We start from the raw sequence: 14,062 nt of genomic DNA, 5'->3' as shown, positions 1-14,062 counted from the left end.
GAAAAACCCTTTCACCTGTAGAGGGTTAAGAAGCTAAGATAACCTCACTGGCACGTGACCCAAATGACAAATGAGGAGACAAGATACTTTCAAAGCTGGAGGGGGGGGGGAACAAAGGGTTCTCTCTGTCTGTGTGATGCTTTTGCCGGGAACAGAAAAGGAATGGAGTCTTAGAATTTAGTAAGTAATCTAGCTAGATATGCGTTAGATTCTGTTTTGTTTAAATGGCTGATAAAATAAGCTGTGCTGAATGGAATGTATATTCCTGTTTTTGTGTCTTTTTGTAACTTAAGGTTTTGCCTAGAGGGATTCTCTATGTTTTGAACCTGATTACCCCTGTAAGGTATTTACCATCCTGATTTTACAGAGGTGATTCTTTTACTTGTCTTCTTCAATTAAAATTCTTCTTTTAAGAACCTGATTGCTTTTTCATTGTTCTTAAGATCCAAGGGTTTGCGTCTGTGCTCACCTATGCAAATTGGTGAGGATTTTTATCAAGCCTTCCCCAGGAAAGGGGGTGTAGGGTTTGGGAAGGATTTTGCGGGGAAAGACGTTTCCAAGCAGGCTCTTTCGCTGTTATATATTTGTTAGACGCTTGGTGGTGGCAGCAATAAAGTCCAAGGGCAAAAGGTAAAATAGTTTGTACCTTGGGGAAGTTTTAACCTAAACTGGTAAAAATAAGCTTAGGGGGTTTTCATGCAGGTCCCCACATCTGTACCCTAGATTTCAGAGTGGGGAAGAAACCATGACAATCCTCTTGCAAGACAGTTTATATAACGCAGCAGCAAGCAGAATAGCTCTTCTTAATCCTGTGCTACTGGGAGCATGTGGAATGGACTAGATGATCTAATGCATCTTTTTCATCTCTAAATTTCTGTGATTCCATTATCTCCTTTTCAAATCCCTCGCAAACCCAATTTACAAGAGAGAGAAAGAAAGCAATCGCTGTCAATGTGGTTTGCAAATAAGAGAGAGGTCTGCAACATCATAGAACTTAATTTGAATAGACTATAAAAATGGACAGAACTCCTAAAGTGAATAAATAATAATAATCAGATCTGTCAGTGGCTGTGCAGCCCTGATTCAAAACCATTTTATTTCAGAAGCTAAAAGCTATTATAGATCTCAGATGAAACAAGATTTTCTGGACAGACATAGAATGCTGTGTGTTCTAACATCAAAGAAATTGACATTAGATTTTTTTAAAGATTAATACAATTTTCTGGACTCCATTAAGGCCGTACTCAGTAGGTGCAACAAACAGCACTTTGTGCTTGTAACATATACCTAAACTTTGAAAATCTAGAACAACTAATAGCAATATGACAGATATTTGCATTAGGAAGCAATGCTAGACCCCTGAAATTTATTAGATAATAATCTCAACTCTACCTTGATACTATATAGGGTCACTTTTGTAGGCTGCAGCCACTAGGGAAAGATAATTACATCTGCTCCAGCCGGCATGGAAAGGACATTCCATCCAGCGGAAGGCAGTGACAGAGCATATTATACAGATACTTTGCACATCTCAATGGGTCTCAAAGAAGAAAGCTGATAACCCTCCTATAAGTGAGAATTATCCCAGTTTGTATATTAGGTAACTGAGCCACGCTGAGGTCATAGGACCTGCTTAAACAAAGTCGGTGGCAGAGATAGGATTAGATCCCAGCAGTCTCAACTTCTAGTCCCCTGTTCTGCCCTGGAATCTTCACAAAACTAGGAGTCAGGAGGTCCTGCAGTCTAATCCTGGCCCTACCTCTGACTCATTCTTTAGCCTTGGACAGGCACCTCCCCCTTCTGTGCCTCAGTTTCACCATCTATAAAATGGAGATACTACTATTTACCCAGCTACCTCACGACAATGTTGTAAAAGACTGAGTAGTTAGTTAGGCCCCAATCTTGCAAACACCTAAGTGCGTGCATACCTTTCCTCATGAAAGGAGTACCACTGAAGTTAATGGGACTGCTCACATCAGCGCTTGGGGTCCCAGCTGCCAGCCGCTGTGCTCAGGGACTCTGCCGTCCACCGCCAGCCCCCACAGCCAACTGCCATGACCAGGGACTCCGCTGCCCATTGCCAGCCCCAGTGGCCCGCCACCACGGCCAGGGTCTCTGCCGCCTGCCCCTCCCGCTGCGCCCGGGGCAGCAGTCAGAGTCCTGGGCTCTGTGGGGCAGCAGAGTTTAATCGTTAACCGAAACCAATAAGACTGATGCTTATCGGTTAACCAGTTAAAGTTTTACATCCCTAGCCTAAACTTTGTGCTGGAGTGGCCCCCTACATGGGAGCAAATTTCACTAGGCATCCATAACCCTGCAAGGTCTGCTTTTAGATAAGTCTGTCTTTTGACTTCTATGAACTTTGGATCAGACAGACAGTATTCATAGAATCATAGAATATCAGGGTTGGAAGGGACCTCAGGAGGTCATCTAGTCCAACCCCCTGCTCAAAGCAGGACCAATCCCCAATTAAATCATCCCAGCCAGGGCTTTGTCAAGCCTGACCTTCAAAACTTCTAAGGAAGGAGATTCTACCACCTCCCTAGGTAACGCATTCCAGTGTTTCACCACCCTCCTAGTGAAAAAGATTTTCCTAATATCCAACCTAAACCTCCCCCACTGCAACTTGAGACCACTACTCCTTGTCCTGTCGTCTTCTACCACTGAGAATAGTCTAGAACCATCCTCTCTGGAACCACGTCTCAGGTAGTTGAAAGCAGCTATCAAATCCCCCCTCATTCTTCTCTTCTGCAGACTAAACAATCCCAGTTCCCTCAGCCTCTCCTCATAAGTCATGTGTTCCAGACCCCTAATCATTTTTGTTGCCCTTCGCTGGACTCTGTCCAATTTATCCACATCCTTCTTGTAGTGTGGGGCCCAAAACTGGACACAGTACTCCAGATGAGGCCTCACCAATGTCGAATAGAGGGGGACGATCACGTCCCTCGATCTGCTCGTTATGCCCCTACTTATACATTCCAAAATGCCATTGGCCTTCTTGGCAACAAGGGCACACTGCTGACTCATATCCAGCTTCTCGTCCACTGTCACCCCTAGGTCCTTTTCCGCAGAACACAGAATGCATCAAACAATAAATTGATATACCTTATGGAAATAGCCTATGGAATTAAGGCCCCAGTTCATCAGCACATTTAAGCAATACTTCAGTCTATCCTGGTTCAGCAAAGCACTTAAGCACAAGCTTAATTCAGACACGTGCTTAAGAGCTTTGGAAATTTGCCATGAAACAAATACAATTCTAGCAGACTTTTAATGGGGTTCCAGAAAAATAAACAAACTTTCTATGGAAAGTAATCCAGCGTAGAGGGAGTTGAACAGAGAATTACATCACTGTTTGTATCTATAACTATATTGCTATGAGACAGTCTAAAATATCCCATAGAAGGGTTACTATTCTTTATTGAATTCTACAGGATTTTTTCAAAAGGGACTACACTTAGGCTAGGATCCTGCAAGTACTTCCTCTGTTTAAACCACTGGGGCTCTGCATGGATGCAGGGATCTGCCCACATGGAACAACTTGCAGGATCAGGGCCTGAATCTTATTGTGGCCACTGAATTATAATTACATCTTACCTTCCAGAGATGGGGACAAAATGCCTGAGGAGAGACCAGGAAGACAAAGTGTGCATGTCTTCATATGTTAACTCAGAACTGTAACTGCTACTGCAGGAAATTTTGAAACAGTTAATTTCCTCTCACTCTTCAGATGATTACTTTGAAAAAGTAAAAAGCATTGCTGGAATAAGCTGGGGTTCTTTTTTGTGTCCAGATGATTATCTTGCATTACATGGAACAAATTACACAACAGCTTACTAAATGGTGCAGAATATCTCACTAGTTACTTCTCCCTGTGAACCCAAGAAGCATGTTTAGATGGACTAGCTCTACTGGGGAAAAAAACCCACTTAGGTAACTAGAGACAAGAACTGGCACAGCTGCCATCCCTTATGGATCTATCTTTCCACTGACGTGCTGTAACCAGTGAAGTGGGTTTCACTCCCATCAATATTAGTAGGAGCAACACATGTAGGTCCAGACCCTCAGCTTGTGTAAAAAGGGTGAAGCTACACTGGTTTATACCAAATGGGGATTTGACCCATCAGGTGAAATTCATCCCTGTGCAAGACCAGGACAAGACCTAGGCACAACTTAAACTCTACTTTAAGTGCTTAAGCAGTGCACATGCCAATGCACAGGGGTGAATTTCATCTCATGGGCTAGATTCAATCAAATGCAGCCTAGCTTTAAGAGGTGCAACTCCCATGGGAGCCAAATTCAGTGCTCCTCTTGTGCATCAAGCAACCTGCCCCATCTCCTTCAAATCCCTTCTTACAACACCCATGAGCCCACAAAGACTTTCAACAATGGCCACTGGACAATTCCTCTGCTCTCTCAACAGCTGATGTTTTAAATTGTCTGTAGCATGAGAAACTCTTTAGGGACCATTTCTTCCTCCAAACACCCTGACAGCACTCAACAAACAGCAGCAACAGTGAGCGATCATCATTCTTAGGGTAAATATGTAAGCTCTCAACTCAGATGTTGAAACACTTTAGGGTTAAGGGGCCTGAACATCAGCGGGTATAAATTCGGATTGCTCCACTGACTTAACAGGAAGATTTTCCAAAACACCTAAGGAATGCAGGAGCATAAGTCCCAATCTTCAATTGATGCTCCTAAATAACATAGCAGCTTTTGAAAGTCTTCCCCTAAGTCACTGATTTACAACAGTCAAGGATCTTACTCGGGATCTTTGGCTTTTAAAAAGTAATCATTGGGTTTCACTTGCTCTTCATACTGTCCTCACACCTGAATGATGAGGGGATGATTATCGAAACTCCCTCACAGGTTTCCACCATCCAGTGTTCCCTCTGGAACTTACTCATTAAAAATTAGAGAAGAAGAAAATTATTTAAGTGAATTCAGCGCTGGTGGCTGAAAGATGCAAAGGTGAAAGATGAAAGGTAGCCATGGAAGTTGCATTAGCACAAGCCATAAAAAGGGACATTTAATTCTATATAAGGCAGTGGTGGGCAACCTACGTCCCTGTGGCCCGCGCGGCTTCCCGCAGCTCCCATTGGCCAGGAGCTGTGGGCAGTCATGCAAATGTAAACAAAGTGTGTGGCGGCCCGTCAGCGGATTGCCCTGACGGGCCGCGTGCGGCCTGCGGGCTGCAGGTTTCCCAACACAATATATATATATATATATATATTGTGTGATATAAGGTCACACAATTTTTGACATTTCTTTCTTATTAGTATCAACTGCTCTTACCACAAGAAGGGAAACAAACAAACAAGGGCAAAAACCACAGTGAACTTTTGCCCTCCCAAAAGTTTCAGCAGACTTGCAAACAGACACAGCACGTGTGCTGTTCCCCTTCTCAGGAGACTGTGAGGGAGTCCGAGACACACATTTTTACTGCTGACAGTTTGCATGGGGCTAAACCCTGAGTTCTTTATACATTTTTTCACGGACTTTAGGAATACAGAAATTGCCAGACTGGATCTAGCCAACTATCCTGCATGACAGTGGCCAGCATCAGAGGAAGTTTCAGAGGAAGGTGTAAGAACCACACAGTAGCAGATGTGGGGGCAGCTGATCCGTATAAGACGTCCAGTCCCTTTTTGAATCTTGCTAAGTTCTTCGCCTCCATGATTTTCAGGCGTTCCATGGTCTAATTACACGTTGTGTAAAAAGATATTTCTCTTATCTGTACTGAATTTGTCCCCTTTTAATTTCATTTACTGTCTCCTTGTTTTTGTGGTATGAGACAGGGAAAACAGAATCTTTTGAGCTACCTTATCTATTCCATTCATTATTATATCATGTTCCCTTTCACTCGTCTCTTTTCTATAGTAAACAATCCCAGGCTTTCCAATGGCTCAAAACTAAGCCAATTTCCATTAGTCCCATGAGTCAATGGGAGTTTAGCAATCAGTAAATAAGTGAGCTAAGATTTGGCCCATGGTAGATTGAAAGTTAATGCTCCTCTTGAAACAATGACTAGGACTGGCCTCATTTCTTCCTCTCCCATGAGGGCCCCAACAGATCAGAGTGCACAAGACCCAGAAAAGCAGAAACCCCTGAACATGGAGAAAAAACACTGAATTGTGAGCTAAAGGATGGAAAGAATTTGCAAAACCAGCTACTCAGCCTTGCTGTTGAACTGGAACTACACATTGCTCTGGTCTCTGGGCCTAAAGAACAGTCAGTACATTAACTCACTGCATCAGGTCCCCAGTTCACATCCTATGTTCACACACAGGCTTTGCAGGCTGTTTGTTTTAACAATTTTGTGTTTTCCACAGTTAAATGTAATGCAGTCGTATGGATGCTAACCCACAGATACAGCCTGGCTAAGCATACACATATCTAGACATATTTTTTTCTAAGACAGGCTTCTGTGCTACTTCCCAGTACAGGAGAGGGAAGAGCGAACAACAATTACATTAATCATCCATGTCTTTAAAAAAGATTGAACTCCTGCTAGTTATTCATTTGCTAAGCTACCTTTTCAAGGCCAATCAGATCTGTTAGGACAACATACCATTTGGTAGCATTCAGAATTTTCAGTGTTTCCCATCTTATCCCTTTTAGTTGTATCAAGTTTGCTCAAAGGAGAAGTTGTTCACCCATTTTATGTATAATTGACAAGTCCCCGAGATCGCTAACATAGCTCATTCTGGCGCCAGCATACTATTTGCATGTAACATCAAATTTTTTCCCAAAACTTCATACACATCGAGAGAATCCCATACCACACACACACACACAATGAATTGCATCAACTGCTCCTACATTTACTGACCATTTTAAATTTAACCATTTTAAGGGGATACCCAGTAGTTTCTAATGAATATTTTTTCCTGGACAAGTCAATGATTTAGGTGTCTAATAGAATTCAACACACCCTCGTTGGACAATTCCATCATTTTCTATGCGTATACCATCTGAAGTCGCTGTCCCAACCTGGAATGGACCTATGCCATCTAAGGATCTAGCCCATTGACTTGATCAACAGGTTTCATCCCTGTAATCTGATTTCAAGTGCTATCTGATGTGGGGGACTGGCAATTTTTTTTTCCAATATGCGCGCAGACCGGCAGCCGATGGCTCGCAGACCGCCACCAGTCCACGGACCACCACTTTGCGTAGCACTGATCTAGAGTACACGTGTTTGGTCAGTTTCCTGTTACTTGCCCTGAACAAGAAATGATGCACATTCCACTGAACTTCTAATGGTGACCTTAAAGGACTGTTTTGACTTGGCCTTAAATTCCCACTCTCTCATGTGGGGAGAAATCAACTTTCTACCTGTAATTAACTCTCTTGCCAGCTTCATTTTTACATATAATATTAATTGCTTTCAGCCTACATCAGCTAATTAGCAAAGAGAACGAGTCACCAAGTTGCCCACTGTCCAGTGAGGATGTTCCATTTAATTAACTTATTTGTCAGGGGCATCACTGTTAACCAGGCTTCAGTGGCAGATGAACGTGCATGGTGAGAGATTCAGATAGTGAACCTTAGCAGGGGCTGTTCAGCTTTTCCCTCAGAAGACTGTTAGCCACTATCAGTCAGATTGACGCTTCAGGCCGAACTGTCACAGTAGGTGAAAGGGAGGGTGAACAACGTGTTGCCATTGCCTGCTACAACCTGCATTTGGATGCACAAACCAGATATTTAGATTCCTATGTGTACAGTTGTTGGGATTTGTATTTGAAAGTGCTTATTTGCATGTGCAAATGCACTGATTTTGTGGCCGCATCAGATGGGATTTGCATTCTTGTGTCTGGAATAATAGGTGCATGTGTGTGTGTGCACACAGACACACACACACACCCCCTTTCTGCAGGTACACTAGATGCATCATAGGTTTTTGTAGGAGTACACAAGGTTTTGTTGGCACATTGGGAATGCTCACACATTCTGTGGGCACGTGTGCATTTCTACAGGCACACCCACTGTCCCACTTTGGGTTTATACTGAACCATTTAGCAAATCAGGGGCCAAATTGCCCCATCTGGTCCAGCTGTCGATGTAAGTCACCTCATTCCCATAAAGACCCATTTCTGTTACAAAAGCATATCCCTCCTAAGAGATGGTGGATCACAGCTGGTTTGATGGCCTCCCTGCCCCACACAGTCCAGTGCTGTTTGAAGACTGGTAAGTACAAAGGGTACTTTTATTCTGCCTTCCCAACTTCTCTGTGAAATTGGGCCCATGCCACTTTTTAGTGCCAGGCTTCCCAATTTTGGCACATTAAGGAATGACATCAAATATGGATTGTCATTATAAGACCCCCAACAAGCTGGAGTGCCCAGTTTGTGATGTTGGTTAACACTGTGTTAAAGCCCTGGTGACCACAGTTCAGTTTCCCATTTATTCAAGTGGATCTCAAAAACATTAAGATAGTCTATTGGGGCCTAAATGTGATTGCCTACATAAAGAGATTATTAGGCCTAGCATGACTCGGGAAGCATTTGAAAGCTTCATTTACTGCTACATGAATCTCTCTTTACAACCACAATAATCTTATGGTACTATGTACCACAAATTCATAACACAATTATCCCACAGATTCTATGGGATGCACTTATGAACACAGACAAAGTAAGCAGCTCTTTTATGCAAAGCAACATATATAAACACAGCTCCAATTTCAATCTCCTTAAATGATAGCCAGTAACACAGGCATTGAGGATGAGTTATAGACTAGGGTCGAGCACAACACACTGCAGGCTGGGTTTTAATCCTGTCTGTAACACAGACACAATGTGCAATTTTGGGCAAATGACTCAACCTTTCCATCTAATAGTTACCATGAGGTTTCTGTGCACTGTGCCAACATAAAGATCAAGGCTAAGTAAACCAATACCACTACAGACAGCGATCCTCCCAGCTCTCCCAAGGTAAGCTGTGCTGGCTTCGGTCAGTACTTGGGCAGGGGACCTCAAAGGAATGAAGAGATGCTATGGGAAGTGGCGCTAATGACTTTGCAAGGGGACATTCTTCCCTCCAAATTAGAATTGGGCCAGAATAGTACTATGAAAAATTGTGTTGCTAAGGTGTCATCATAAGGGCAACTTGTCAAACAAAGTCCTTTCAACTCATGGTCATTAAAGATCCCGTGCATCTCTTAGTAAGCATTGGGGGTTAACCCCAGGCGTCTGGGCAAGTTCCAGTGCAGATACATTTTGCCTCACCAAGTGACTGTTGTTTTAACTGGATTCTGCATCCTTTTTCAGTTCAGTTGAACAGTTATGTGGTGTTGCTGCAATCTTAGAGATGGTAATGATGCATACTAAATCCTAGAACAGACATCTATCAAACAGCTGCTGTAAGACGTGATCCCTCTATACCCCTTACTTACCTGAGGCAGGGATCAGAGGTTTTATTCGTTTAGTGCTTTGAGATGCTCAGGTGAAAGGTGCTGGAAAGAGCATATTTTAATTTACCCAGCTTTACACCAGTAGAGGCATGGAAAAGGGCAACAGGCTTGTCCAAAGTCTGTGTGTGAGTGAGACAGACAGACAGACAGACACAGACTGACTGACTGGTCTGTTGTGTTGTATACGCTACTAAGACTGATCATAAAAGCCTTTCAGAACATTTACTGTTCAGTGAAACTTAAGAGGCGAGATTCTCTGTTGAGTCCTGGGCTATGCCACTGGTTCATGGTCTCCTAGGGACCATGTACCAGCCCAGGATTGCTGGAGCAGATGACATTCTGGCCACTCTGCCTTCATGTCTCAACACATCCCTCTGCACTGTCTGAGTGGTGCAAAGGGAGTGGGACAGATCAGAGAATCCGCCCCAATCGTTTGTAAGCCAACCACAGTACAATGCCCTAGTGCAGTGGTTCTCAACCTGGGGTACGTGTACCCCTGGGGGTACTCAGAGGTCTTCCAGGGGGTACTTCAACTCATCTAGATATTGGCCTAGTTTTACAACAGGCTATGTAAAAAGCACCAGCAAAGTCAGTACAAACTAAAATTCCATAGACAATTATTTGTTTGTACTGCTCTGTATACTATACACTAAAATGTAAGTAAATATTTATATTCCAATTGATTTATTTTATAATTCTATGGCAAAAATGAGAAAGTCAGCAATTTGTCAATAATAGTGACATGTTTGTATTTTTATGTCTGATTTTGTAAGTTTTTAAGACTCTTGAAAGGGGTGCAGTAGTTTGGAAGGGTTGAGAGCCACTGCCGTAGTACAGCCCATAATCAAGAAAACTAGATGCCCCATGTAAGACCACAGCTTCCAAACGAAAAACCACAAGAAAAGAAGTTTTAAATACCCAACAACAATAAAATCAGGAGCTATTCAGCTTTCACTTACCTACTGCGATGATGTTTGCAGACAGGAAGTGGTGACACTTTTCATTATCAAGTGATGGTTCTTCTGGATGCAGCAGGTCCCCTAGCATGGCCTTTGGATATGCCAGAGCCATTGTAGCCTCTCAAAGCTGCCCCTTCAGAACGTCCACTCCAAGCCACGCAGCGTGTTATTTCAATTGTCAGACTGGAAAATGGAAAATGTCATATTGGCACAAAAGATTCAGTTCCAGTGATAAAAAGAATCTTCAGGGAATCAGGGGCTTTCTCCTGCCATTTAGAGGATAGTCCCAGGTTCCTACAGAATTCATGCAGAGTCTCCTCTCTGGAATTCCAAGCTCGCCTTGCCAGGTCCAGAAGACTGTCCTGTCTCAGTCCGATTGACACCTGCAATACAAGATGGAGGACAGATGTTCAGGTACTGCTGCTAAAGAGAAGTTACCACTGTCTTCTGCCTTGATGTAGTGAATCCCTTGGCCTTTGCATTCCAGGTGGTCAGAGTGACAGGAGCTGGAATTCAGCATCTCCTCCCAGTACGTACTGCATGTTACACACCTAGTGAAGACATTTTTTTTTCCAAATAGTTGAAATAACCTCATCTATTCTATCATGAAGAGCAAAGCTTATAATAGCACCATGCTGGATTATCTACAATGGACCAAACTCTGCTCCTGCTTACACACATTGGGCAGATTGTGATCTCATTTATGCTAGTATAAAGCCAAAGTAACTCCCATGATTCACAGGTGGGAGTGAGAGCAGAGCCGCACAGAGGACTCTGGTATTTCATTCAATTCATGTCATTTAAGAGCGCTGGAGTAGAAGCAGGGAGAGATCAGTTCTGCCAGCTACAGGTTCTCAAGATACCATCAGATGTATCTTGCTGTAGTTACAGTTTATCACATATATTTCAAATGCAACCCTGTTTCAGGAGAAATCAGAGAATACACCACGTCCCTAATGGACACAAATAGCTGGGAGCAGCATCTGTTAGGATGTTTGTTTGCTCATCCACCCCTCCTCTTAGCTTCCATATCTTCATTTCCCTTTTCTCTTACCTGCTGTCACCTCATCTCCATACCTGCATCCCCACCCCACCCCCCGCCCTTCTAACCAGGCATCCTTCTCGCATGGGCTGCAGGAAAGGCAACTTTCTGCTCCGCACAAATCTCCCTGGGCCTCCTTCCTCTCAAAGAAATTAGAGCCGACTCTGACGCAATGATCAGAAAAGGCTGTGGGAGAAAACTCTGCGATTCTTGTATTAACACTGTAACCATTTGACTCCATGCTTTTAATTACAAGTTAAGCCCTGGAACGTTGTCCGGACAGGTTTTGCTGTAATAACAGAGATCTAGTCTGAAGTGAACTTCTAGACAGAGATAGCAATGAGGCATCACTACAGAATTTGTAAGAGGCGAGGGGGGAATATTAAGGTGTTTTGCTTGTAGCAAAACAAAAATCTAGTTCAAAGGTGTCCTTTTTACAGCAAGTGCCAGTCAAAGTGAGAGGGGCCTTCCCCGTTTGCTCCCTCATCCAACTACAGCAGGAAACAGTTTCCTCTCCATACTGCAACACTGCAAGCCTTTTCTCCCCCAGTCTGTCTTGCCCCAGGTACCCTGGAGGAAGGAACGCCTCAGCCAGCAAACTAAACCTTAGACAGTGAGTTGAATGCACGGTTCCTTCACATACGGGACGTCAGGGCTTAGCAATATTTATGCAGTGGAAAATTTTAATGCCACTGAAACCACAGCATTTTTACACCCACATGGGAGAGGATCTCACCAGAGACAAGGGCATCCTTCAGGAGTGGGGTTGCTGCACTCAGGAGGGTCTCAGCACCAGGGAACCTTGACTGCAGAGGAGAGACCCCTACACATTGGCATGAGTGTGTGCAAGCACAACGCGGGCTCTACGAGGTGTCAGGAGTACCATTGTCCCCCCGACAATCCCAGCAATCTCCTTCCATCAGCACATCACCCCCTGCTTATCCCAGGCCAGGACTTGCAGCGACCCCGTGTGGTGACATTCAGTAGCACAGACTGCCGTCAGCCTGGGACCTTGAAAGGCTGAAAGAGCCACAAAGTCTGTCTGCATCCAGGAGCCTTGCTCAGGAGAATTGTTATACACCCATTATATTCAATACAATCACTCCTGACCCTTCTCCATCATAAGACACATCTTAGCCACACCCACACCTTCCCAACCCAGCAGTGTCCTTATATTTATATTGCAGGCGCTCTCCCCACCCCGTCAGCCATTCCCCTTCCATGGGCCAGGGAAAAGGAGGCAGGACTCTGATCAGACTCTTCTGCATCATCCCCCCTCCCAAAAGTCGGCTCTCACTGGGGTGTGATGCTCCTCTGTTTGGTCTGAGCTGGCAACGTCGGAACCATCTGATTCAGTTCCAGTGGACCTAGCTAAAAGCCTTTAAATATTTATTATCTATCTAGATGCTCCATCAAGGCTGCAGCCATTCCTTTCTCAGTGCCTGCACTAGGACTGCCTTAATACCATGTGGGTGAAGGAGGAGTGGGAGCCAGACAGCATCCACCCCGGAGATAACGTGTGAGAGCCCATTGCTGAGGGATGCATCCGATGAAGTGAGCTGTAGCTCACGAAAGCTTATGCTCAAATAAATTGGTTAGTTTCTAAGGTGCCACTAGTACTCCTTTTCTTTTTGCAAAACTAACACGGCTGCTACTCTGAAACCTGTCATTGCTGAGGGAGTTGCTATTGAGCTGTACGCTACCCAGGTGCACAGTGACCCAGAGCTGTCTGTAAGCTCTTTGGGGTATGGGCCATCTTTTTGGTGCATGTTTGCACAGTATTTAGCATAATCGGGTCTTGGTCCCCGATGGCTGCCTCTAAACCCTACTGCAATACCAAAAAAGAAAAGAAAAAGATACTTTCAATGGGGGGGTGGTTTTGATCCCACTCCCAGATGCTAGCATCCACACAGCAACACCCAGCTTCATGGATGCCTCCTTGTTGGCACTTTCACCAGAGAGGTGAAAAATGGAATGGGTTAGGGGGAGACTGAATTCCAACCCCATCCCCACAGCCAATCCCAGCCTGGTCAGGGCCGAAGCACGTTAACAAGGTAGTGTGGGAAATTTGCACCGCCACTTTCTGGGCTGTGTCTGTTCAGTGGTTGGAAGATTTCAGTCTCCAGGGTTCTCCATCCAGTAATGCTCACCACTCCCCGACTAAAGGATCCAACACACCAGCACTGCTCACCTCACTTAATAAACACCCAGACTCTCCTTCGTGCATGTGAACTTTCTAGCTCTTTTTTAAATGTTACTATATACTGCCCCTTGCTTTCCATACACCCAGGGACAGGAAATCTCTGCAGGCTTCGGCTTGTCTCCAAACACCAATCCCTAACCACGTCTTAAAGCAAATAAAAGAACACAAGAGACTTTGACACACAGCCACTGCCCCACCTCCCACAACCAGTCCTCTGCAACGGCATTTCTAGAGCGCTCCAGAATCCTAAGCAGCTGATGAAGAGGTAGTCAGAGAAAGAATGGCATTGTGTCTGCCTTTCAGTGTGGGAGTCACGGGGGAACGCAGTGCCTGATCTGTCTATCACACACACAGACACACACTTTCTAGAAAGAGAGGAAAATCTGAAGCCACTTTTGGTTCAAACTACCATGCATTCTGCTAATGGATCTTCAAAATAC

The 14,062-nt window shown here is 44.3% G+C and overlaps 1 protein-coding gene across 1 annotated transcript in view; it reads right to left on the bottom strand.

Annotated features, from left to right (window-relative positions):
* PLCH2 (phospholipase C eta 2) overlaps window positions 1–10,489 on the bottom strand; it is a 284,031-nt gene extending 273,542 nt beyond the window's left edge. Inside the window, exon 1 of the mRNA XM_077837140.1 lies at window positions 10,378–10,489. Within this exon, the coding sequence (XP_077693266.1) occupies window positions 10,378–10,489 (112 nt within the window). The remainder of the gene's footprint in view (window positions 1–10,377) is intronic.
* Between the last annotated feature and the right edge of the window lie 3,573 nt (window positions 10,490–14,062).

The sequence above is a fragment of the Eretmochelys imbricata genome, chromosome 18 (assembly GCF_965152235.1).
Source record: "Eretmochelys imbricata isolate rEreImb1 chromosome 18, rEreImb1.hap1, whole genome shotgun sequence".
Lineage (NCBI taxonomy): Eukaryota > Metazoa > Chordata > Testudines > Cheloniidae > Eretmochelys > Eretmochelys imbricata.
Note: the sequence above shows the minus strand (reverse complement) of the source record. Positions and strands in the feature narration are given on the sequence as shown.